General features: G+C 37.7%; 1 protein-coding gene across 15 annotated transcripts in view; it reads right to left on the bottom strand.

Moving 5' to 3' along the window:
* Positions 1-2864: 2864 nt before the first annotated feature.
* The window catches only part of SLC35F5 (solute carrier family 35 member F5), a 49871-nt gene continuing 28870 nt past the window's right edge, over positions 2865-23865 (bottom strand). For 4 of the 15 annotated variants that reach the window (XM_008143462.3, XM_054723029.1, XM_054723031.1 and 1 more), the window contains 6 exons: positions 22832-22936; positions 18815-18974; positions 14861-14951; positions 6590-6744; positions 5988-6081; positions 2865-3757 (listed from right to left, as the gene is read on the bottom strand). In XM_008143462.3, the coding sequence (XP_008141684.2) occupies positions 6006-6081; positions 6590-6744; positions 14861-14951; positions 18815-18974; positions 22832-22936 (587 nt within the window). In that variant the 3' untranslated portion in view covers positions 2865-3757; positions 5988-6005. Of the gene's footprint in view, positions 3758-5987; positions 6082-6589; positions 6745-14860; positions 14952-18814; positions 18975-22831; positions 22937-23865 lie in introns of those variants that run through there. The other 11 variants (XR_008557425.1, XM_054723035.1, XM_054723041.1 and 8 more) reach the window with 10 other exon arrangements.

Below are 23865 nucleotides of genomic sequence, written 5' to 3'. Positions count from 1 at the left end.
GATAAAGTTTCAGTGCTGCAACTTGGTCAGAACGATGCCCTCTCATTTTATGTAAACACTAGAGGCCCAGTGCACGAATTCGTGCATGGGTGGGGTCCCTCGGCCTGGCCAGAAATAGGGGCCAATTGGGGCCGGTGGGCTGAGAGGGAGGGACTGCGGGAGATTGGCTGGCTGCCCCAATTGGGAAGTTGGCCAGCCACCGGAGGTTGGCTGTGGAAGCGCACTGACCACCAGGGGGCAGCTCCTGCATTGTCTTCCCCCTGGTGGTCAGTGCATGTCATAGCTACTGGCCGGTTGTCTGGTCCTAACGGTCACTTAGGCTTTTATATATATAGATACAAATCACAGTATGCTGATATTAGACAAATTCAGCTTTAATTCACTAGCCAAAGGAGATTAAGAATATTCTATAAAATGTTAATATAGGAAATATCTCATTACACAAACTATGAAACACTGTATTATTAATTTTTGTACAAATGCATGAGGCTAATACCATAAAAAAAGAAAAAAAGGAAATGTGGGTCTAACTATTGTAACTCTAAAAAGGTACCTCAGTTTTCTAAATGAAAGTTTGGATACTTAACAAACATTAAAGTAGAACTTCAAATTCTGTAAACTGAGATGCTCATATATGTCATGTCATCGTTAAAAAACCAGCACACAATATGTTAGCTATATAAGTTAAATCTGCATATATCACAGATAATATTCATCTGTTATTTCTGTGAATTTTTCCTAAAATAGTACTTAGTTATAAAGAATATCTCAAAAGCAGAGAGAAATGAAGGATTATAACTGGAAATACTTAAAATAACATTTTCTAGTATGATTATGAAAAAAAATTTCTAATTCCTAGTTTATTGTCTTTAAAGATATTTTGTTTCTTCAACCAGCACACAGAGAATTTGTGCTAGACCACAGTGCATTATGAAAAACCTTGGCTTCCACTGAAGTCATATTCTGCAACCCCAAATTGGGCTCTGCATGATTGATTGCAAAGGGAGCATTAACATTCTTCCTGAAACAAGCCTCATACCTTTGAGAATATCCACATTTAACCCATGAGCTCACATCTATAGCAACAATGAACTTTATTCATCAGCTTCCAGAGGGGAAATTGGTTTACTTTATAATTAAGTCAGGCTGATAGAAGCCAATATTTCAATTTTTTAAAAAAATCAAAATTTAAAGGAATAAAAATGGGTGCATTACATACATCTAAATAGCCTTTCTAAGCTCCAAAAAGCATTTGTCTAAGAAATTCCAAGGCTGCCTTTTCTTTCAGTTTTGTTTTAGTGGAGATTCTGATGTTCAGTAACAAAGTCTTTCTGCGAAAACAGCAAACTTCCTTCAGTCAAGGGCATAATTCGAAGCATTATGTAATAATGAGATTTAAATTATGTATGGGAAGAAAAGAAGACTGCAATGAGGTATTAGAAATCTCTCTTTGTATCTTTAGGTTCGTAAAAACAAACATGAGCCAACACTGCTCTAAGAGGATGGAATCTCCCCAGCATTTCCAGAGGCCTGCCACGTGCCTGCTATGATCCTAGGGCAGTGGTTCTCAACCTTTCTAATGCCGCGACCTTTTAATACAGTTCCTCATGTTGTGGTGACCCCAACCATAAAATTATTTTCGTTGCTACTTCATAACTGTAATTTTGCTACTGTTAATGAATCGTAATGTAAATATCTGTGTTTTCCGATGGTCTTAGGTGACCCTGCTAGCGGTTCTCAACCTGTGGGTCGCTTCCACTGTTTCAACTACTTACCCTCTAAACTGCTGAAGGTATTGGTGAACTGTCAAACAGCAAAAACAAAGAGCAGAGGTGGCTAGATAATAAACTTCAACCAAAATTAGTCTTTGAGTGATTGAAATGTTACTTCACTAAGTGTTTTTTGTGGTTTTCTTTAGATTTTTTGTTTTTATTAAGGTATTATATTTGTACATATCTTACCATTGCCCCCCCCCCTAAGTTTTTTTTAGGAGAAAGTTCCTTAGAAGTCCCCACTCTTTGCATGCCTTAACCTTGTGTCTAACAAAATCAGTATTACTTTTAGCTTAACAAGAATTATTGGTGGTACCAAATAGGAAAGCAGTCATCTGTTTTTAAAATTTATCAATCACAAATTGATAAATTAATCTTTTAAATTAATATGAGTTCTCAGAAAAGGTAGAAAGATGGCTAAACTTCATTATAGACTCATTGTAACACTAAAGCACTTTTAAGAACAGAGTGGATCCAGAGACATGGAAGCATGGAACAGATTGAGAAATCTCAGAGGGAAGGTATGGGAAGGCGGGTGGGTGGGAGTGATCAACCAAAGAACTTGTATGCATATATGCATAACCCATGGATACAGACAATAGGGTGGTGAAGGCCTGGGGAGGGGAGAGCGGGGTAAAGGGTGGGAAGTGGGGCGGGCTAGAAGGAGTCAATTGGGGAAAAAAGGGGACATATGTAATATGTTCAACAATAGAGATTTTTTAAAAAGAATGTAACACAAACTGAAGCTAAACATAGAAAAGGGAATTTAAAAAATATTGATAAGAAATTTTGAAGAGTAATGAACTTGAAAAGAAAACTGGTTCTGATTAATCAAAAGCCTGGATGAATTCTGAAACATACGTTCATTCCCAATGTCTACAGTCAGGAGTATCCAGGAAGAGTTGCACAATATGGATAAAGACCTAAGGATAGGAGTTAAAATTAGGAGTATTTTATATTTAATTTAAACTTGGTAGATTCAATTTAAATGTAATTTAAGTAGAATTTCTTCTTGCCTTCCTTCTTTGGTATTTTATCCATTAAAAATTATTTTTAAAAATACCTAGAATTATAGAAAGAAGAGGCATCCAGTTCCATAGTAATGTGGCAGATTTTTATGTGAAAAAAATCAGAAACCAACTGATAGATCTATAATACACACATATATATAAACATTTTATTTTAATAATACTCTTTTATCACTTCAATTTAAATCATTCCATTATGAAAATGTCTTAATTGAAGAGAGAATATTTCTTCAAAACTCTAAATTAAGCAGAGCTTTATCAATTAAATTTACAGCAATACAGGCTTTAGAAACACATGATTCTTCATTTTACAATATTTCCCCTTTAAAAATTTGTCATGGTTTGTCACAGATTTAAAATACAAGGCACCTAATGCTATGAAAGTATAACACAGTATATGTAGTGTAAGTGAACCAGATCTTTTCTCAAATATTTTTTCTGAAGTCTAACCAAATTTGTGTAAATATACTTGTCATATAAATTAAACATTTTTTGTGTTAATTTGCAATATTCTACAAAACTCAGAAATATAATCTGTACCTATTATAGGCAGCTTAATTTAGCATTTTACCTGTACAAACACTGATCTACATACTAAACAATTTCTTGAAAACATTTTCATAATATTTAACAAATAATAGGTGAAGATAGTCTCCAGACATTAGGATTTTATCCCTTGATTAGTTCAGATTATTTCATCAGCTGAATTCCTTGAGATGTGTAAGGCAGGTGGTCCTTTAGACAGTTTGTGGACTGAAAATTCCTATAACTGTAGTGATGTACACAGCTACATAGCAAAGTACTTCATTATGAAAATGAAGAACAACAATATGAGGAAAATATATTTTAGAGTTCCAAAGAACTGAAAATGTTACTTTTCAGACTAGGCACTGAAACATTTTTCTCCAAAACCTTGCCAGAGATTGTCTCTTCGCTATATAATGTTCCATTGTCAAGCTGAAAATAAAAGCAAACACAAAATCATTAGATAACAGCTATCATAGCTTTAATTTTCTATAGTTTATATTTTAAAAAGCAAATTATCTTAACATTGAAATAAACATCAAACACAATCTATGTATATATGATTGGATATATGAACTTGAGGTGAGTCGTGGGAACACATGAACACTATAGCAGTGTCAAAGGCTAACACCTAACACTACTTAAAGATCATGTAATATGTTTAATCATGGTGTATTCCACCATTACCCGCATTGAGACAGACTCCTGCCCAACCTGTCCTATTTTATTGCTTTATTGCAGCCCATTTTCTTTTGTCTTCACCATCTCCCCTTTATCCAGCTCTCACTTCCAAAAATATTGAAACTTAAGTCTGTGAGGGGGTGGACATGAGTGTGAGTACGGGGATAATGCACAGCATCTTAGGGAGGAAAAATATGTCATAGCAATAAAAAGCTTTAAAGAATAACTACGCGTATTTTTTTTTAAATTTAAAGATGGCAAATAAACACATATTAGTTCCACTCTGTCCCTAAACATCTCAGTAAAAAGACAATAAAGGGACTTTTTAAAAGGAATAAACCATGTGGACAAAGAGAAGAGCAGAGACAAGAAAATAGTGGCTAACTCTTAGCTAGCAATGGAGAAATCGACTAGCTCTCTCTCTAAAATGAAGACACGACTAAAAACAAGCAGGCTGGTGCAAATTTTATAAAAAAGCAGTTAGAAACCCAGATGCCCTCCTTTTACTTTTCACAGTGGGTGCCTCTGCTGTATCCCAGAAGAGGCTTATTCCTAAAAAAAAGTAGTAACAGAGGGTCTCTGGATTGGGGAAATGCCACGCACAATCCTATGTGGCTCAGATAAAAGCAACATTTGCATAGTCATAACAATGTAAAAGTTGACTATAGATCTACCCAAAAGTATGCAGTAATGATACTGGGCTGATAAGAAGGAAGGAGTGATATAGGGTTGGCAAACAGGCAAGTGGGGTGAGAACAGAGGAGGGAGGCACTTGAAAGTAACCTATCCTCATTTACCATAGTGGGAAAATCAACTGAATATGCCTAAAACCGAGAAAGCAAGAAACAGAAGTATAGACATGGTACTTAAGAGCGCCAGGGAGGAAAATACCAAAGACGCCACTAAGAGTTTAACGTGATTCCTGAGAAAGGGAAAAGAGTGAACACAGGATAGACAGTGCAGAGCAGGGAGAGCTGCTTTGTATAAGATGTCATGTAGAACTCCAACTCTTTTGAACTACAGGCATCATAACAAAAGGAAAAAGACCAATCACAGAAAAACACAAAACCAAGACAATTAGCTTTAGTTTGTGTATGAATTTACCATGAGGAATTCACTTAAGTTTCAAGGTCTATGTGATTACAAGGAGTTGACAGGAGTTGCTCGATGTTCTATGTGAGGAGGGGAACCCCAGTTGCAATTAGGACACATTTCAATCTAAGTTGCCTAACGTTATCTCAGAAAAAAAGAGTCTGCATGCCCAGAATTTCAGTAACTTATGATCTCTCATTCTAAATAAATAATCACTTTTGTACCTAACAAAGATATATGTAAGATATATTGTAAACATTCATTCAGCAAAATATAAAATGTAATGTACTTTTTCATTCATATAAGAAATATAAAAGATTATATTTCTTAAAGTTTTTAAAAACTGGGGAAATGTTCTTCAAACATTGTTAAATGAAAAAGCAGTCAGAGAATCAGGATATATACTGGGCCAGTTATAGTAACACATGCATAACGAAAAGACTGAATACATACCCAAGTATTGCATTTTTTCTGAATGTTATACTTAGAGAAAAAACATGTTTCTAAAGTATATCATAAATAAAATGATGATGGTGGACACGAATAAAAGTAACAGTTAAAACTTGGAATTACTTAATTTGAGTTAGGCACTAATACTGTTATGTACTTCAAACTTATGAAGTGTTTAATACTCCCTTAATAATGAGGGAATTTCTATTATAACCCCATTTCCACAAATAAGAAAACTGAGGCACAGAGAGGTTACGAACCTTGTTTAAGGTCACAGAACTAGTACATGGAAAAACTGGAAATGAAACCCAGGCAGTTTGACTCCATTAGCCTCTTGGTTGTATTGCCTCTCAAACAACTAATTATGGAAATTCAATTTTGTATATAACCAATACAAGAATTAGAATTAGTCAACACTAAAGCCAGCTAACATACAAACCTGGACGACTGACAACAGCTAGCTAGCTCCATCCTCCTGAGCAACACTGTGCATAGGAATAAGACTCTCACACTGTTCACTGTCTTCTGGAACCCTTTAAAAAAAGGCAATAGTTAAGGAAATCTTTAAAGCTAAAAGGAACCCTTAAAAATGATCCATACAGATAGCTGAAGCTATGTGGTCAGAACTAAGACTAGGGCAAAATTTCTCAACAACTTGTCTCAAGTTCTTTCTATAATAGAATATGAAAGCTTTCTCTGTTTAAAAAAATTGAAAAAATTTTTGAGGCAATGTTATATTTTATTATGAATTTTATTCAAACCAATAAGAGTTCACTACATTTAAATGTGTTATAGCAAAATAGTAAGAACTTTAATTTTACCTGTGAATCAAAACACTTTTTAAAAGTAGTTGTGAAGAAACTATCTTATAACCTAAGGATCTGAACAAATTACTTTAGTTTTACCTGTCATAGTACATATATAATTATAATCTTTCAATAATTCTTCACAAAATCTCTAAAATCTAGGCCAGCATGATATGATTCCTAGTTTATTTAGCAAACATTATTTGTTTAAAAATTATATTGTAGCTAAATCTACCTCTGAATTCGATGTTTTCTGCATATAAAGGCAAAAATTCTTCTGATTCCCACCATCACAGGATCCCAATTATTATAATGGCATAGGAGAGTTACAATAAAAAATGAAAAAAATACAGGGATAGCGCCTGCAAAAAATAACCAAGAAAACTGCACCTAAAAATAAAAGGTAGAAAAAACACACCATAATTATTAGGAAGACAATTTTCCCCTTTAATGTAAGTTTTCCATTTATGAAAAGTTATGGGAATAAGTTAACACACCAAGAAAATACTAATAATACTAAGTACTGACAATACATTAGTAAGTTCATTATTATTAAAAAGGATTCAGGACTTCAATATCATAACCACGTGCTTAAATTACCAACAAAAATATTTCTCACTTGGGAAACAGCCTAAAGGAAAGCCAGGAAGGCATGCTTTTCATTTATTAGACACAGTATGGCTGAGAACAGAATTATGAAACTCTAAGCTTTTGTCTTATGGATCACGTTGCCCATTTCCCCTTCACTGATTACTACTTATCTCAAGTTGATCCTGCCCTTCAGTTTCTGAAGTCATCTTAAAACCTCAAATTTTAAAAAAGTATGTTATGGTCTAGTTGTGATATATTGTGTTGTTACAGTTCTTAATACAGTATTAAAAACATATTAAACTCTTAACTTCAACTTCTATAAACCTTTTATTAACAACTAGAGGCCTAGTGCACAAAATCTGTGCACTGGGGGGGGGGGTCCCCCCTCAGCCCAGCCTGGACCCTCTCCAATCCAGGATCCCTCTCACAATCCAGGACCGCTGGCTCCTAACTGCTCACCTGCCTGCCTGCCTGATCGCCCCTAACTGCCCCCCCCCGACAGGCTGATCACCCCTAACTGCCCCCCCGCCTGCTGGCCTGGTCACCCCCAGCTGCCCCCTCTGCTGGCCTGATCAACCCCAACTGCCCCCCCTTGCCAGCCTGGTTGCCCCTCACTGCCCCCCCTGCTGGCCTGGTCGCTCCTCACTGTCCCCCTCTGCAGGCCTGGTCACCCCAAACTGCCCTCCCTGCTGGCCTGGTCGCCCCCAACTGCCCCCCCCCTGCTGGCCTGGTTGCTCCCAACTGCCACCCCCGTCGGCCTGGTCACCCCTCACTGTTCTCCCTGCCAGCCTGGTCGCCCCACACAGCCTGCTGGTCAGTCATTTGGTCATGCCTCGCTAACCCCCACTGGCCTGGTTGCCCCATGCAGCCTGTTGTTCAGTTGTTACTATGAGGGCATCATGACCAATTTGCATCTTACCCTTTTATTAGTATAGATTGGCAACAAATTTTAATCCTGTCACTTAAAATGAGCTTGATTATCTAGTAACAGAAAAATTTCAAAAGTAAAATAAAGACTACAAATAAGAATACTTTTACTAAGAAATGTGAGCCAGAGAAGATGAGCAGCAAGCTAAGCCTCAGCGGTGCAGAGCCTTCAGCCATCATCAAGTCTGACCCTCCAACCCATCATTTTATGAGGGTTGTCAAGAAATTTAAAAATAATGAGATGCCATAAAGTTACAAAAAAATAATTCTTCTCTTTCAGTAGTTTACCTTTACCACCTGGATTCAACTAAGAACTCCTTCTGGTGGGAAACATATACTATTTCATTTCATACCACAATTAGAGCAAAGGGGTTTGTGAGAATGATGTTTTTTATGAGGGACTTGCAATGTATAACACATGAACAATAACTGACAAATTAACACGCACATCCTGAGTGCATGGTACAACCCATAGGCTGAGTCAGCCTAAGAACGCCCAGGAAAGATCAGTCAGTAAGAGAAAATAAAAAGCCTTCATGCTGTTATCAAATTATCCTATATAATAAAGAGCTAATATGCTAATTAGACCAAACAGCAGAATGGACGATCTTCCAGATGAAGCCGGGCTGCAAGGGGCTGTGAGGGCTGAGCCCCTTGCACGAATTTCGTGCATCGGGCCTCTAGTTGGTATAATAAAATCTTAGAACATTTGCCAGCATACTTAATAATCTAGAAAAGCCATGATGCACTTAAATGACCCAAGACCAGAAAAACTTATGAATAAAGAGAGCTAAAATGTAGATCTAGTTGATAGAATGATTTCATGAATATTCAACTAAAAACCCTATAACTGAATTAACGCAAACTTTATAAATGTAGGTAAAACCCTAGATGACTTTTAAAGGAAAGTTCACTTTTAACAATGCAGTTGCATGTTGCCACATACTATAAAACTATTTGATTTCCAAGAAGCTAGGAATATAATTTTTAAAAATGAAGACATCTATTAACAAAGAAAATTGCCTATATAAAAAATATATAATCCCTAAATATATCTGAAAATAAATCTAAGTATACTATCTGTACCAGTTAATAATGCAAATTTTTTTCAATAGATGGAGTTACACATATGTTGCTATATATGCGATTTGATATGTATGCTATTTTGTTGTATTGACAGCAAGCTTCAAAACTTCATATGTCAAATTTGCTAAGGTGTTAACATCATAGATGTTTTTATGCTTAAAAATGTCGAGCCCTGGCTGGTTTGGCTCAGTGGATAGAGCATCAACCTGCAGACTGAAGGGTCCCAGGTTCGATTTGGGTCAAGGGCATGTACCTTGGTTGCGGGCACATTCCCAGTAGGGGGTGTGCAGGAGGCAGCTGATCGATGTTTCTGACTCTCTATACCTCTCCCTTCCTCTCTGTAAAGAATCAATAGAAATATATATTTTTTTAAATGTTGAATTTCGTGCCAAAAAAAGAGCATTTGTGGGAAGTTTTAATTAATTATTTTGAAGAAAAGTGCTGCTGAAAGTTATTGTATACTTCGGGAAGCTTATGGTGAACATGCTCCATCTCAAGATACTTGTGAAAGCTGGTTTAAACACTTTAAAAGTGATGATTTTGATGTGAAAGACAAAGAACGTCCAGGTCAACCGAAAAAGTTTGAAGACCAACAATTACAAACATTATTGGATGAAGATGCGTGTCAAACTCAAAAACAACTTGCAGAAATCTTAAACATTGCTCAGCAAACAATTTCCAATCATTTACAAGCAATGGGAAAGATTTTAAAGGAAGGAAAATGGGTGCCACATCAACTGAACGAAAGACAATAGAAAACCAAAAAGTCATCAGTAAAACGTTGCTTCAATGGCATGAAAGAAAGTCTTTTTTGCATCGAATTGTGACTGGCGATGAAAAGTGGATTTATTTTGAGAATCCCAAATGCACAAAATCATGGGTTGATCCAGGTCAACCACAACATCGACTGCAAGGCCAAATCGCTTCGGAAAGAAGACAATGTGTTTGGTGGGATCAGAAAGGTGTGGTGTATTATGAACTTCTAAAACCAGGCGAAAGCATTAATACTGATTGCTACCGACAACAAATAATCAATTTGAACCACGCTTTGATTGTGAAACGACCAGAATGTGCCAGAAGACACAGCAAAGTAATTTTGCTTCATGATAAAGCACTATCACACACTTCAAAACCAGTTAAAGACACATTAAAAGATCCTGCCTGGGAAGTATTAACCCACCCGCTGTATTCACCAGACCTTGCTCCTTCAGATTACCACTTGTTCTAATTGATGGCACACACACTTTCTGAGCAGCACTTCAAAACGTACGAAGAGGTAGAAAATTGGGTCTCTGAATGGTTTGCCTCAAAACAAGAAAAGTTCTATTGAAAGATGGGGGAAATGTGTAGCTAGCAATGGACATTACTTTGAATAAAGCACTTTTGATGTTTCTCTTGAAATTATGTTTTCTTTGATTACAAATCCATATTATTAACCAGTACACCTAGTAATCAGATATAGTTCTTATTATACAAAATGTCAATTATAAATAAATTCAAATAATATTTTTAAGCACAAATATTGTTAATAAATGCTAAAATTTCAGAAAGTATATATAAACATGATTGGCTAATAGATTCAAAACTTCCCATGAAAGTACATTTCTCCCATTATGCTTTTCTAGTACAGCTCTGGGGCCTACCCTGTGACTTTTTCCAGAAGGTATCTTCCTACCCTCAATTTCCACCAGACTCAGCCTATTCATTTAAATGGTTGCCTAATAATATATGTAAAGACAATCCAGAAAAGACCACTTGGATATGTTTTTCTAATCAATGACGTATCCTATCTAATAAAGAGGGAATATGCAAATTGGCTATCATGCTGTCACAAAGATGGCAGCACCTATAGCCACAAGATGGCGGCGCCCAGTCCCCTCAGCCCTGCCAGAGACCCCAGTCCTTTCAGCCCTGCGGGGGGAGAGGGGAAGGCAGGTGCATGGTGCTCTGGACCTGCCCTCAGCACCCCAGCCGCCCAGGGCCAGCCCGAGGCGTAGGCAAGCCTCAGATGGTGGCTGGGCCGCCCAGGGCCGCCCGAGGCTTAGGTAACCAGGGCCGGCCGAGGCTTATGCTGCTGGCAGTGGCAGCAGCAGAGATGTGATGGGGTCGTCACCTTTCCCTGATCACCGGGTTGCCTCCCGCTCCTGAGGGCTCCTGGACTGTGAGAGGGGGCAGTCCAGGCTGAGGGACCCCCTGCTCCAATGCATGAATTTTCATGCACCGGGCCTCTAGTCTATATAATAAAAGCCTAAGCGACCGTTACAGCCAGACGACCAGAATGACCCGTTGCTATGATGCACACTGACCACCAAGGGGCAGACGCTCAACGTGGGAGCTGCCCCCTGGTGGTCAGTGCACTCCCACACGGGGAGCACTGCTCAGCCAGAAGCTGGACTCATGGCTGGTGAGCACAGTGGTAGTGGCGGGAGCCTCTCCCACCTCCACTGCAGGCGGGCAGTAAGGAGCAAGGGGTCCCGGACTGCGAGAGGGATGTCTGACTGTCAGCTCAAATTTTAAAAAAGTATGTTATGGTCTAGTTGTGATATGTTGTATTGTAACAGTTCTGCCGGGGGGTTTGGGACTAAGCCGGCAGGTGGACATTTCCCGAGGAGTCTTGGACTGCGAGAGGGCGGCAGGCCCGGCTGAGGGACACTCCCCTCCCCCAGTGCATGAATTTCGTGCACTGGGCCTCTAGCATATATATGTACACACACACAGACACACACACACACATTTATATATACATTTTCTCTTGTGTTTTGCCTTCATCTTAAAATATTTGGTTAAACAAATTATAAAATCCTATCTAATAAAAGAGCAATATGCAAATTGACCATACCTCCGCTACACCCACAAGCCACGTCCACCAGCCAATCAGGAGCGAGTATGCAAATCAACCCAACCAAGATGGCTGCAGCCACAGAGAGAGCAAGAGGCTTGGGTTGCCCCCAGCAAAGGAGGAAGTCAAGCTTTCCACCTGCCCTGGCGGGCCCAGGCCTCCACTCAAGGCTACAAAGTTTCCATTATAGAAGATAAATAAATCCCAACAAAAATGGCCATGGAGCGAGCAGGAGGCTTGGCTCCGCTCAAGGCTACAAAGAAAAATTATAGAAGATAAATAAATACCAGATACCAGGGCCTCCGCTTGAGTCGCCGGGGGGCGTGGCCGGCCTGCAAAGCACCACAGGCCCCTCGCCCAGGCCGCCCCATGCCCTAAGGGAACCCCCACCCTGATCCAGGACACCCTTTAGGGCAAACCAGCTGGCCCCCAGCCATGCACCAGACCTCTATCCTATCTAATCCTATCTAATAAAAGGATAATATGCAAATTGACCATCACTTCAACACACAAGATGGCTGCCCCCATGTAGTCAAAGATGATTGCCCCCATGTGGACACAAGATGGCCGCCACAAGATGGCCAGCAGGGAAGGACAGTTGGGAGGAACCAGGCCTGCAAGGGAGGGCAGTTGGGGGCGATCAAGCCTACAGGGGAGGGCAGTTAGGGGTGACCAGGCCAGCAGAGGAGGGAAGTTGGGGGTGACCGGGCCTGAAGGGAAGGGCAGTTGGGTGGGACCCAGGCCTGCAGGGGAGGGCAGTTAGGGGCAAACAGGCTGGCAGAGGAGTGGTTAGGGGGTTATCAGGCTGGCAGGCAGAAGCGGTTAGGGGCAATCAGGAACGCAGGCAGGCGAGCAGTTGGGAGCCAGCAGTCCTGGATTGTGAGAGGGATATCCGACTGCCCGTTTAGGCCCGATCCTACCTGGATCGGGCCTAAACGGGCAGTCGGACATCCCTCGAGGGGTCCCAGATTGGAGAGGGTGCAGGCTGAGAGACACACACACACCCGTGCATGAATTTTGTGCACCAGGCCTCTAGTCATTTAATAAAATAAGATCCCCTGTGACATTTCTTTTTTTTAAATTCCCTAAAATTAACCTTCAATTTTATTTTTCATATGTACAAAAGCTGATGTTTTCAAAATATCATAACATTAAAGTTCAATTGCACAGTGGTCTACCAAAATCCTTACTTCCCCAGTTTCACTATAACAATTTTGGTTCATATTCAAGATTATAACCCTGAGATGTAAAGGACCTGGATATTATTTAAATCTATAAAAAGAATCTAATATGCGTAATATATATAATATTAGTATTATATATATTTTATAATTTTGACATTCTTTGAAAATGCATGCTATGTAAGATAATTAATTTTCAATTAAAGAGATTTCCATTTTTAACCATGACAAATAAAAATTTACTAAACCACAAAACAATGTTAAATACCAGTACAGATTTTTTTTAAATAAAAAAGATATGATATCATTAAGAGTATTTTGTCTTTATCCTAAAAAGTGCACAAAGATCTAAAAAAAATTAGCTTTCATAATCTGATTATAAGTTCTACACAGTATAAGCTTTTGGGCTTTCAAGTATTTCCTCTTCCAATTATATTAAACCAACACTCCACCCTCTCCCCGCCCTCCCCACACACACACACATGCACACACACACACACACACACACACACACACACACCATTTTGTTACTTAAAAGCTTATAAATACTGAACTGAGTGGTCCATGATACATTACATCTTTTAGTATTAGCCAATGGCACATCTCTTTTCTCCTTGTTAACCCTTAGGAGCACTAAAGAAACTTCCCCCTTCAGGCTATTGGGAGAGACACAGATTCTCTTTTCTGCAATATTGCCAGTATTTATCACAAAATTCCCATATTCAGACCAGGACTTCATAGAAGAGGGAGGAGGCCCCTGCCCTGCTGAGTTCAGAAAGAAATGAGCATTTGCTGAGAAACAACACTGCTCATATACCTCTCAGATGTATAGTAGTAGCACGGGAGGAGGGGGTGTGTGTGTCCCTCAGCCCAGCCTGCACCCTCTCCAATCTGGGACATCCCTCTCACAATCCAGGACTGCTGGCTCCCAACCGCTCGCCTGCTTGCCTGCCTGATTGCTCCTAACCGCTTCTGCCCGCAAGCCTGATCGATGCCTAACTGCTCCCCTGCTGGCCCGATTGCTCCAAACTGCCCTCCTCTGCAGGCCTGGTCCCCCCCAACAGCCCTTCTCTGCCGGCCCAGTCAGCCCTAACTGTCCTCCCCTGCAGGCCTGATCGCCCCAACTGCCCTCCCCTGCTTGCCTGATTTCCCACAACTGCCCTCCCCTGCCGGCCATCTTGTGGCGGCCATCTTGTGTCCATATGGGGGCGACCATCTTATGTGTTGGAATGATGGTCAATTTGCATATTAACTCTTTATTATATAGGATTAGCACAGTGTTAAGAATTTTATCTTAGAAATCAAAACACTACTACTTAAATGATAAAATATATCCCTACTCCATACCACTGACTTAACAAAGAGCATATGGAACATATCTACTCCTAGATGGAAAGCTACATATAAAGATACTACTCTTACGATAAAAAATTGAAAAGCTAAAAATTCAAGAGATTATCCATTTCTTTCAGCACTTTTTTTTTTTTAATCCTCACCCGAGAATATTTTTACATTGATTTTTTTATTTTTTAGAGAGCGTGGGAGAGGGAAAGACACTGAGAGACATCAATGTGAGAGAAAAACATTGATTGGTTGCCTCCTGCAGGAGCCCTGATCCGGGCCCCGGCAGGGGAGGAGCCTGCAACTGAAGTATGTGCCCATGACTAGAATTGAACCCAGGAGGTCAACGCTCTATCCACTGAGCTAAACAGCTTGGGCTCTTTCAGTACTTTTTATATCTCTACGTAGTAAAGCACCTTGGGAGAGGAGGCATCAAGTATTATTCATGGTTGTATCCTTATAATTTAGTCACATCCCTAAACTTTCATTAACTCTGTTTTTAATAATATACATAAAATATCTAATAAATAGCTTGTCTTACCTTTTGCATACACATGTCAGCTATTATGGACAGAGGTATTGTAAGGCTTAGTGCAAGTGTGCCTATCAATGATGAGGTAAGAAAGCAGCCCCTAAAAAGGAAAAAACAAAACATACATTTCCATATTAAAAAAGTAAAAGGACCAAAGAAAAAAATGATCAATGTCTACCTACCCTAAAATATAGATGTGAGAAATCAAAAGCAAAAATGAAAGCTCAGGATGGACTGAGACATAATAAATAACAGAGTTACTAAAATAATTCCTAAAGTTTATCTTCAAATATTAAAAATCCAAATATATAAGTATAAATATTTTGAGGTATTTTATGCTATTTTCAAGATCTGCTTACAGACATTGTTCAACTTTAAATGCATAACTTACATTTCCTTAACATTTTTTACAAAACTGTCAAAAGAGTTGTGATAGCCCGACTGGTGTGGCTCAGTGATTGAGCGTTGACCTATGAACCAGGAGGTCACAGTTCAATTCCCGGTCAGGGCACATGCCTGGGTTGTGGGCTCAATCCCCAGTGGGGGATGTGCAGGAGGCAGCCAAAATGATTCTCTTTCATCATTAATGTTTCTATTCCCCTCTCCCTCTCCCTTACTCTCTGAAATCAATAAAAATATATTTTTTTAAAAAAGAGTTGTGATTATGATACTTAGCTAACAAAGCAGGCAGCTTTATTAAAATTGTAAGACAATACCTCACAACATAGACTTTAAGAAAGTGATAAGCCAACATGTGCATCTGTCATCAAACAAAAAATATCTCACCCTCATGAGAACTAAGTCTTTAGATGTGTACTGCTCTTCTAGTTTGGTTCAGCATTAAAAAGAAAAAAAATCCTGAATATTTTAAAAGGATATTTCCTTGTTGTTTTCCACTTGTGTAGCAATTGTCCTAACCAAAACCTGTATTATTTTCACCTTGAACTATCAATTATTTTATGTTTACCTTAAACTATCAATATTGGTATCAAATTTTAAAATATCAATTTGCATATAATTTTGTTTAGTTGAAGAAAAAAAGAAACCATTATACCAAATAGGTGAGCCATTTATAAAAACTAAAAATTTGGGTATATAAGAAGATAATGAATTATAGGCCAAGATAAAACCATAATGTATATCATTAGGACTATAGACCCATGGAAATTATAGGCAAGCAAGTTCTAGCTCAGTATAGGTTAGAATTTGTAATGCTGTCTTGTTATAAAAGAGGCTATCTCTTGAAAGTGTCATCTGAAATATTCAACAGAGGCTGGACAATCCATTCTTATTGCTGCAATAAAGAGAACTCAAGTACTAGTGGTTCCCACTACTCATAAGCTGCTCTATGAAATGAGGGTTCAAGGATTAAATGTATATATTTTTAATGTAGCATATGTTCTTAGAGATTTATAATGCTAAGTACAATCATAAAAAGTCTGATAGGCTTGTTATGGTTATTTTGAGTTATCAACACCTAGAATTTAGGTATATGTTTATTTCATTACTTATTCACTTTATTGCTACTGAGTTTTTATTGTAAGTACTCATAAACACTTGAATATAGAGGTGCATCTAAAAAATAAACCTTGAGATCCTGAAAAATCCATCCTAGGTAAGGATAAATATAGCTTTAATCGTAATATATAAATTTCAGTGTCCAGTTTAACTATTCAATAATAAACACTCACAAATACACAGTAGGGAATAGAAATTGTGTTCCCTCTATGAAGAATGATTTTGCAATTCTCTATCAAAATTTAAAGTCTATATGTCTGACAGTCTTTTCCACTTAGAGGCATTTATCCTATAGAATGCTAACATATATATGCAAAGATACATAAAAGAATATTCAATGCTATATTATTCACAAAGCAAAAGACTGCAAACTTAAAATGTCTCTCCATGAGGAAATGGTAAGACATGTTCCACCCATTACATAACAAAATGGATTGGAATAAAGTATTTTAAAATACAGCCTTTAAAAAAATGAACCTAAGTGCTGTTATGTGAAGATTGAAAGACAAACAATTTGTGCAAAAAAGTAAAGTATAGAACAATATCCACAGTATGCTCCCATTTGTGTGTTGAAAGTAAAACAAATTGAGGGGAAAATTAAGAGAATGAAACATAATTTTGTATGTATAGAAAATATTATAGAAGGTTTAGATGTTAATAGTGGCTGCCTTTGAGAAAAAGGAATAGGTATTTGGGGTAGAAGGGAGATTTCCTTTTGATTGTGAACCCTTTTGTACACTCTTTTACTTTTTAAAAGTTAAATAAAAAAGAATATTGTAAAACATGCTATTTATTATTTCTTTAAATATAAAATTTTCCAAGGAAGCAAACTACAAAATCTCACATATGGAAAGATTACACATCACAACTCATATTTTATTGTCCCCAGAGCCTACATTAAATTCTGCTGAATATAATGAAAATCTTTTGCATCTGTTTATTATTAAAAAATAAAGCGTTCAATAACAAATGAGCATTTTAATATCTATAGGTGGCACAGTCCATGTTTACTATGAGTCTCAATGTAATAATCAAGTATTAAGGACCAAACTAAACCTTTCTTTAGTCTACTATCCAAAGAAAAACTTATTTCTTTCAGATATATAAAAATGCTCTGCTTTGGAATTTCCCAATTTAAACTAAACTTAGGAAACCAGAAAATATGAACTTGTATTAAAATACAATGAATACATAATTATTTAAAGCATATGGTTCATTGGGTTGAACCATATGAAACTGCAGTAAAAAATGGCTGAAGATCAACAATTCTTTATGATCCTAAGTTAAATCAAAACACAACCAGTAAATAGTTTTATCTGCTCAGAACCAAGAGTGAAGAGAGACAAGAGAAATGATAGAACAAAAGAAGTGATAAGATAACAGAAGGATATGATTATATATTAATGTATAAAATAAAGTATGTAACTCTTTTAGGTTAAAAAAAGTGAGCATCTAAAATGCATGTAAAGAAAGATGGAAAAATAAATGAGTAAATGGATTCTGAGATAAGAGTTTTAGATTAGCAAAGGAATTTAAGATGGGAACATAAATTACTACAATACAAAGCAAATCTTTAAGTACTACATGAAAGAGAGTGAGTGTTGAGGATATCAAGAAAGTAAGAGCTATTCCCTTAACTAGGGAAGAGGAAGAAGTATAGGCAGAGCATAAAGATTTCTTGCTAAAGGCTATTTTTGTCGCAGTGTTTTGCAAGGGAAACTAGGCAGTAATCTTAAATGCCATACAACACAAATTCATTTAATAGTTTAAGTACAATTTGTGTTTCTTTTTCAGTTCTTATTAGGTGGAAGCAGGACTAAATATCAAGCTCTATATTTGAAAGGTTTCTTAAACTTCATACATGATATTGTCTTCCAACTATTTTAGGATTATTAAATATCAACATATTTGATATTATAACATTTCAAAGTATGTTAACATGTCTAATCAGAGTTTAGGGCTTACATATGTGACTCACCCACGTGAAAATTCCTGAGAATAAACAAAACAAAAGAGGCAAAGACTCTAAAATAAGCAAAGGCTCTTAGACAAGCAAAGTCCTTAGAGTCTCACTAAGAACTCATGTCATTGATATGTAGGAAACACATCTTGTAACTTAGGATGTCCATTAGATAACACTTTTCATTTGTATAACACTACTTCCAAAACACTACAAATTTAGGTCATTCATATTCATTCATTCAATATTTACTGAGCTCCTTTTATGTGCAAAACATTACTCTATATGATGGATAATTAGATATTAAAAAAATAACAAAACACAAAGCTCCCGCTGTAATGGAGTTACTGTATTAAATTGTTAAGTGTGAGATGAGAAGGTGCACAGCAAGGGCCATCAGAAGACCAAAAAAACATAAATGCTTAAACTATCCAAAAGTCCATAAACTGATAACTAATAAATCAGAGGTAATAAACAGTACATACCACAACCACAGGAACTCTGAGAGAACTGTTCCAATAAGGCCATTAATGATAATGCACATTAATACTACTTTATTGGGAAATTCAAAGTCCTCAAATCCAGTATAATGAAGTAAAAAGAAACCTGGCCATAAGAGCAGCAGATTAAACAGACCTACAAAACCTAAACATGTATAAAGAGACAAATGTTAGTTTCTCTGATTTATTTAAATTTTCCAAACTTATAACTCTATACTTATAAAACCGATCTTATACAAAGGGCTCCAATAGATTTCCTTAACTGGAACTTGTTTCTTTGTTTAAAGCTAGTCCTGTGGATAACTCAACACCAGTAAAAACTGTATCAAGCAACTGGTGACCACTGAGTCTTCAAGGTTCAAATGCCCACAGTGCATGGACCAACTGCTACAGAATAAACCACTTAAAACAATTCAAAAAGAAGGGTTAACTTTAGCTACTAATAATTACAGGGTGAGGCAAAAGTAGGTTTACAGTCATGAGGATGCAAAACAGAGCTTATTCTTATAGTATTATTTATTGGTTTCCATACAAGCAAATGTAAACCTACCTTTGCCCTATACTGTATTATCTTGGAAGTTAAATGAATAACTGGTGTGTGTTTGTATATTTTCCCTTAATTAAGTATAAGGAAATGCATGGTTTGTTCTCTGATTCAACTCATAGTTATGTTTAAAGCTCCAGTGCTATATTAGGAATAATGGAGGAAGGGTCCAAAAAAGGATAAAATTCTTGGTTCCCGCCTTCCCGAAGCTCATTAGCTAGTTGGTGCGATAACACATATATGGAAATGCCTATTCAATGTATGAGCACAGACTGCTTATAAGGAAGGCTGCAATGCTCAGTGGTTAGGGTGTGAGCAGTCTGATTGCCCTGGGTTTTGATCCCAACTCTACTATTCACTAGTAATGTAAACCTGAGGCAAGTGCAGAACCTCTTTTAAGCCTGTTTTCTAGTCTGTAAGTGTAAAACAATATTTACTTAGGTTATTGGAAAGATTAGATAAAACATAAAATATAGCACAGTACCTAGCAAAGGGTAAACAGTTAATAAAGGCTAGCTATTGTTATTATAAAAATTAAAGTTTACATATGACTATATACATGCAAATAGTAAGTAGTAAAGACTACAAAGAAAAATTATTATAATTTTTACTGCACTTTCTATATAGTTTAGCATCAAGGATCCACTATGAAATCCATAAGGTAAAAATAAGGGCTTTCATTGAAAAAGTTAAATTACAGTAGATATATATTTTATATTGGCTGCTAAACAATAAACTAGAACAGGCTGCCCAGTTAAATAGAAACAAGACAGGAGCACCCACTCTCTATCCTAGGCGTCCTCAAACTACGGCCCGCGGGCCATATGCGGGTGTTTTTGCCGTTTTGTTTCTTTACTTCAAAATAAGATATGTGCAGTGTGCACAGGAATTTGTTCATAGTTTTTTTTAAACTATAGTCCGGCCCTCCAACGGTCTGAGGGACAGTGAACTGGCCCCCTGTTTAAAAAGTTTGAGGACCCCTGCTATCCGATGCTTCTCTACATTATATATTAATGTATAAAATAAAGTATGTAACTCTTTTAGGTTAAAAAAAGTGAGCATCTAAAATGCATGTAAAGAAAGATAGAAAAATAAGAGTAAATGGATTCTGAGATAAGAGAATTTATAAATCTTGGACATTAAACAAGTCTGCTTTTCCCAGGAAGTTCCCATCCCTGCCTACCCTATACCCTACACCCTACACCCTTTGCAGCCAATGACTGCACTCACTCACAAGGCCGACCCCTGTGGCAGAAATCCTAATGGCTCAAGGCCAGGACATCTCCAAGGAGTGCCTAGACATTACCTGCTGCCTCCCACACCTGCTTCTCCATTCTGCTTCTCTCACTCCCTTGCCAGTTCTTCCTCCAGAGGACCCCCTCAATAAATAACCCACACTAAAGCACTGTCTCCTACTTTGCATCTAGGAAATGCAATTTAAGACATCTAGTGATAAAAAAATAAAACGATACACATACAGAAAGGACTAATGATCCAAGAGGCTTGCATAACATTAGAAAGTTGTCATTAAAATGCCAAGATTTGATATTATCAAGAACCAAATTTATTTTCTGGTCCCTGAACTATCAAGTCTATGAAATCCCATATCAATTAACAATGTCTGGACCTACAAATCATTTCCTCTATTCTCCAGACCCTCAAGAATTTGGCCTACATGCCTTACTGTTCCACCTAAAGTGAAGGCTTCAGCACAATCACACAGATCTACTCACTGTTCCCTGCCATGCTCTCACTTCCCTATGCCTAAGGCACCCTCCAAATTCACCCATAACTTCTTTTATAATCCAGTCTATTCTAAAACTCAGGTCAAATCAATATTTTCCATATCACATCACATATGAAGAAGACCAATCAAGTTACATGTCTGTGTATTCTATTAAATTAAGCAATGTTTCTTGAAAGCTGCCAATCTTAAAAAAAAATAGCATTTTGCTCCATTACAGATAGAATTTTCTATGGCTCTAAAATAAGATGACTAAAATGATCTTCATATTTAAGGTATATTTATTGAATTCTATACTTAAAAGGAACTTGAGTGATCACTCAGTTTGGTGGCTTTTCAAGCCTTTTATTTTTGTCAATCTTTAGGTAAAGATATTCAAACTGCTTTTAGCATCAACATCTGTTCTACAATTTAAATGATAATGCAAAAAAAAACTAACAAAGCAGTGCTGTTCCAGCTGAAACAGACCCCACATACAACTCCACGTCCTACCAACCTTCCCAGGATCCTTTGTAAATCAGCTTGGAAACTACCCATCAGTGCAATTTCCTCATTTTTCAGATGAGCATGAGATAAATGAAGTTATAATAGCTATATATTCCAGGTCTCCTGGTTCCCTGTAAGCTGTACTTTGAACCCTCATCACCAGGCTTCTTTATCTATTGGTTTTACGATATCTTTTGAAAGTTATCCACAGATAGCCTACAGATAACACAAGTTTTTACTGAGCTGATTTTTGACAAAAGAGAATTTATAAATCATATCAGATATTTTATTTCCCAAAATTAAAAACAGATGCCAGAAACTATAATTGGGTAATTTGAAAAATATATGTCATAAAAGAGTCTGACTCTTAAAGATAAAATGCAAATGGAAAAACCTTAAATGGCCCACAATTTTTGAAAATAAGTACATAGACCAGAACAGTATTATACATATATTTTGGGGACAGTTTCCCCAATCCTATGCTTCCAACAAATCAAAAATGGCAAAATGTATAATACAACAAGTATACTCTCCCTTGCTTATAACAGCACTAGAGGCTTGGTGCACGAATTCGTGCACGTGTGGGGCCCCTCCTCCTGGCCGGCGATCAGGGCCAATCAGGGCCGTCTTGCCCAATCCCCAAGGGAGGTTGGCCAGATGGGGAGGGACCACAGGAGAGCTCCAGGGTGTGTCCAGCCCCGTCTCGCCCAGTCCCGATTGGCCGGACCTCAGTAGCAAGCTAACCTATGGGTCGGAGCATTTGCTCCTGGTGGTCAGTGCTCATCATAGCGACCAGTCAAACGGTCAACACTTAGCATATTAGGCTTTTATATATAGATGATTCTGTCATATCAATGAGAAAACTATCTGATTCATAGGCTGAAGACATTAATACAAAACCTGTCAGAGTGGGGGTAATACTCTCAAAGGGTTGTTCAGACAATTACAGAGCTAATATGCATAGGGGCTTAGAATAATGCTTGTTACTTGGTACACACTCAATGAATGTTTGCTATGACTATTTTTTAAAAAGGCGTTAAAGGAGCTTTCCCTCATAGGTACACAACTATGCAGTACAAGGTAAGAGAAAAACATTGAGATTGGACTTCATAATCTTTAAAATCTGATGGACCTCAAGATCCCCCAGAATTTGGCCTACATACCTTCCTGTTCTTCCCTAAAATGATAATTCAGAGTAAATTGCCTCACAAATTAAACATATTCTTACCAAAGAACATCGGAATATCCAACTTATCTTCTCTGTCTACTTTTCTCTTAATCATAACAATATAGACAGCATAGAGCATGGCTCCAGCAAGAGACCAAATGGAACCTGTAAAGATCCACATAATGATTTAAAGCATTTGTTCATTAACTCATTCAACACACACTTATTTAAAATCTAACAATGTGTTGGATCCTATTTCAATAAATGAGTGTACAAATGTGAAAAGATAAAGTACAGCCCACCCTATCTTTATCCTCCAGGTGTATAGGAAAGAGTTTAAAGTGTAAACAAATAAATGCAAAACATTCACCTCAATGATCTAACCCCGTGGTCGGCAAACTGTGGCTTGCGAGCCACATGCGGCTCTTTGGCCCCTTGAGTGTGGCTCTTCCACAAAATACCACGGCCTGGGCGAGTCTATTTTGAAGAAGTGGCGTTAGAAGAAGTTTAAGTTTAAAAAATTTGGCTCTCAAAAGATATTTCAATCGTTGTACTGTTGATATTTGGCTCTGTTGACTAATGAGTTTGCCGACCACTGATCTAACCAAACACAAATACTGAAATTCATATAAGTAACACTTTGTTTTTAAATTTTGAAATGCACACTTTGTATTTCCGCTCCATAAATAATTTTGCCACCTGACACAGTCCAACTTTAACAATGCTTCTTTCCCTATCACTTGTCACTTTTATTTTTTCTGTTAATCCTCACCAGAGGAAATTTTTCCATTGGTTTTTAGAGAGAGTGGAAGGGAGGAGGGAGTGACAGAGAGAAACATTGATGTGAGAGAGACACAACGATTGGTTGCCTCCTGCACGCACCCCGACTGGAACTGGGATTCGAGCCTGCAACCAAGATATGTGCCTTTGACCGGAATCGAATCCAGAACCCTTCAGTCCACAGGCCAACACTCTATCCACTGAGCCAAACCAGGTAGGGCACATGTGTCATTTTTAATATATATTCCACTACCATCTTTAAGGCCCAGTTAAAGTCCCATCTCTGCCACAAAGCATCCTCTCTCCTCTGCTGA

Source organism: Eptesicus fuscus, chromosome 11 (genome assembly GCF_027574615.1).
Source record: "Eptesicus fuscus isolate TK198812 chromosome 11, DD_ASM_mEF_20220401, whole genome shotgun sequence".
Taxonomy (NCBI): domain Eukaryota; kingdom Metazoa; phylum Chordata; class Mammalia; order Chiroptera; family Vespertilionidae; genus Eptesicus; species Eptesicus fuscus.
The sequence above is the reverse complement of the archived record's forward strand: the minus strand, read 5'-3'. Positions and strand labels throughout refer to the sequence as shown.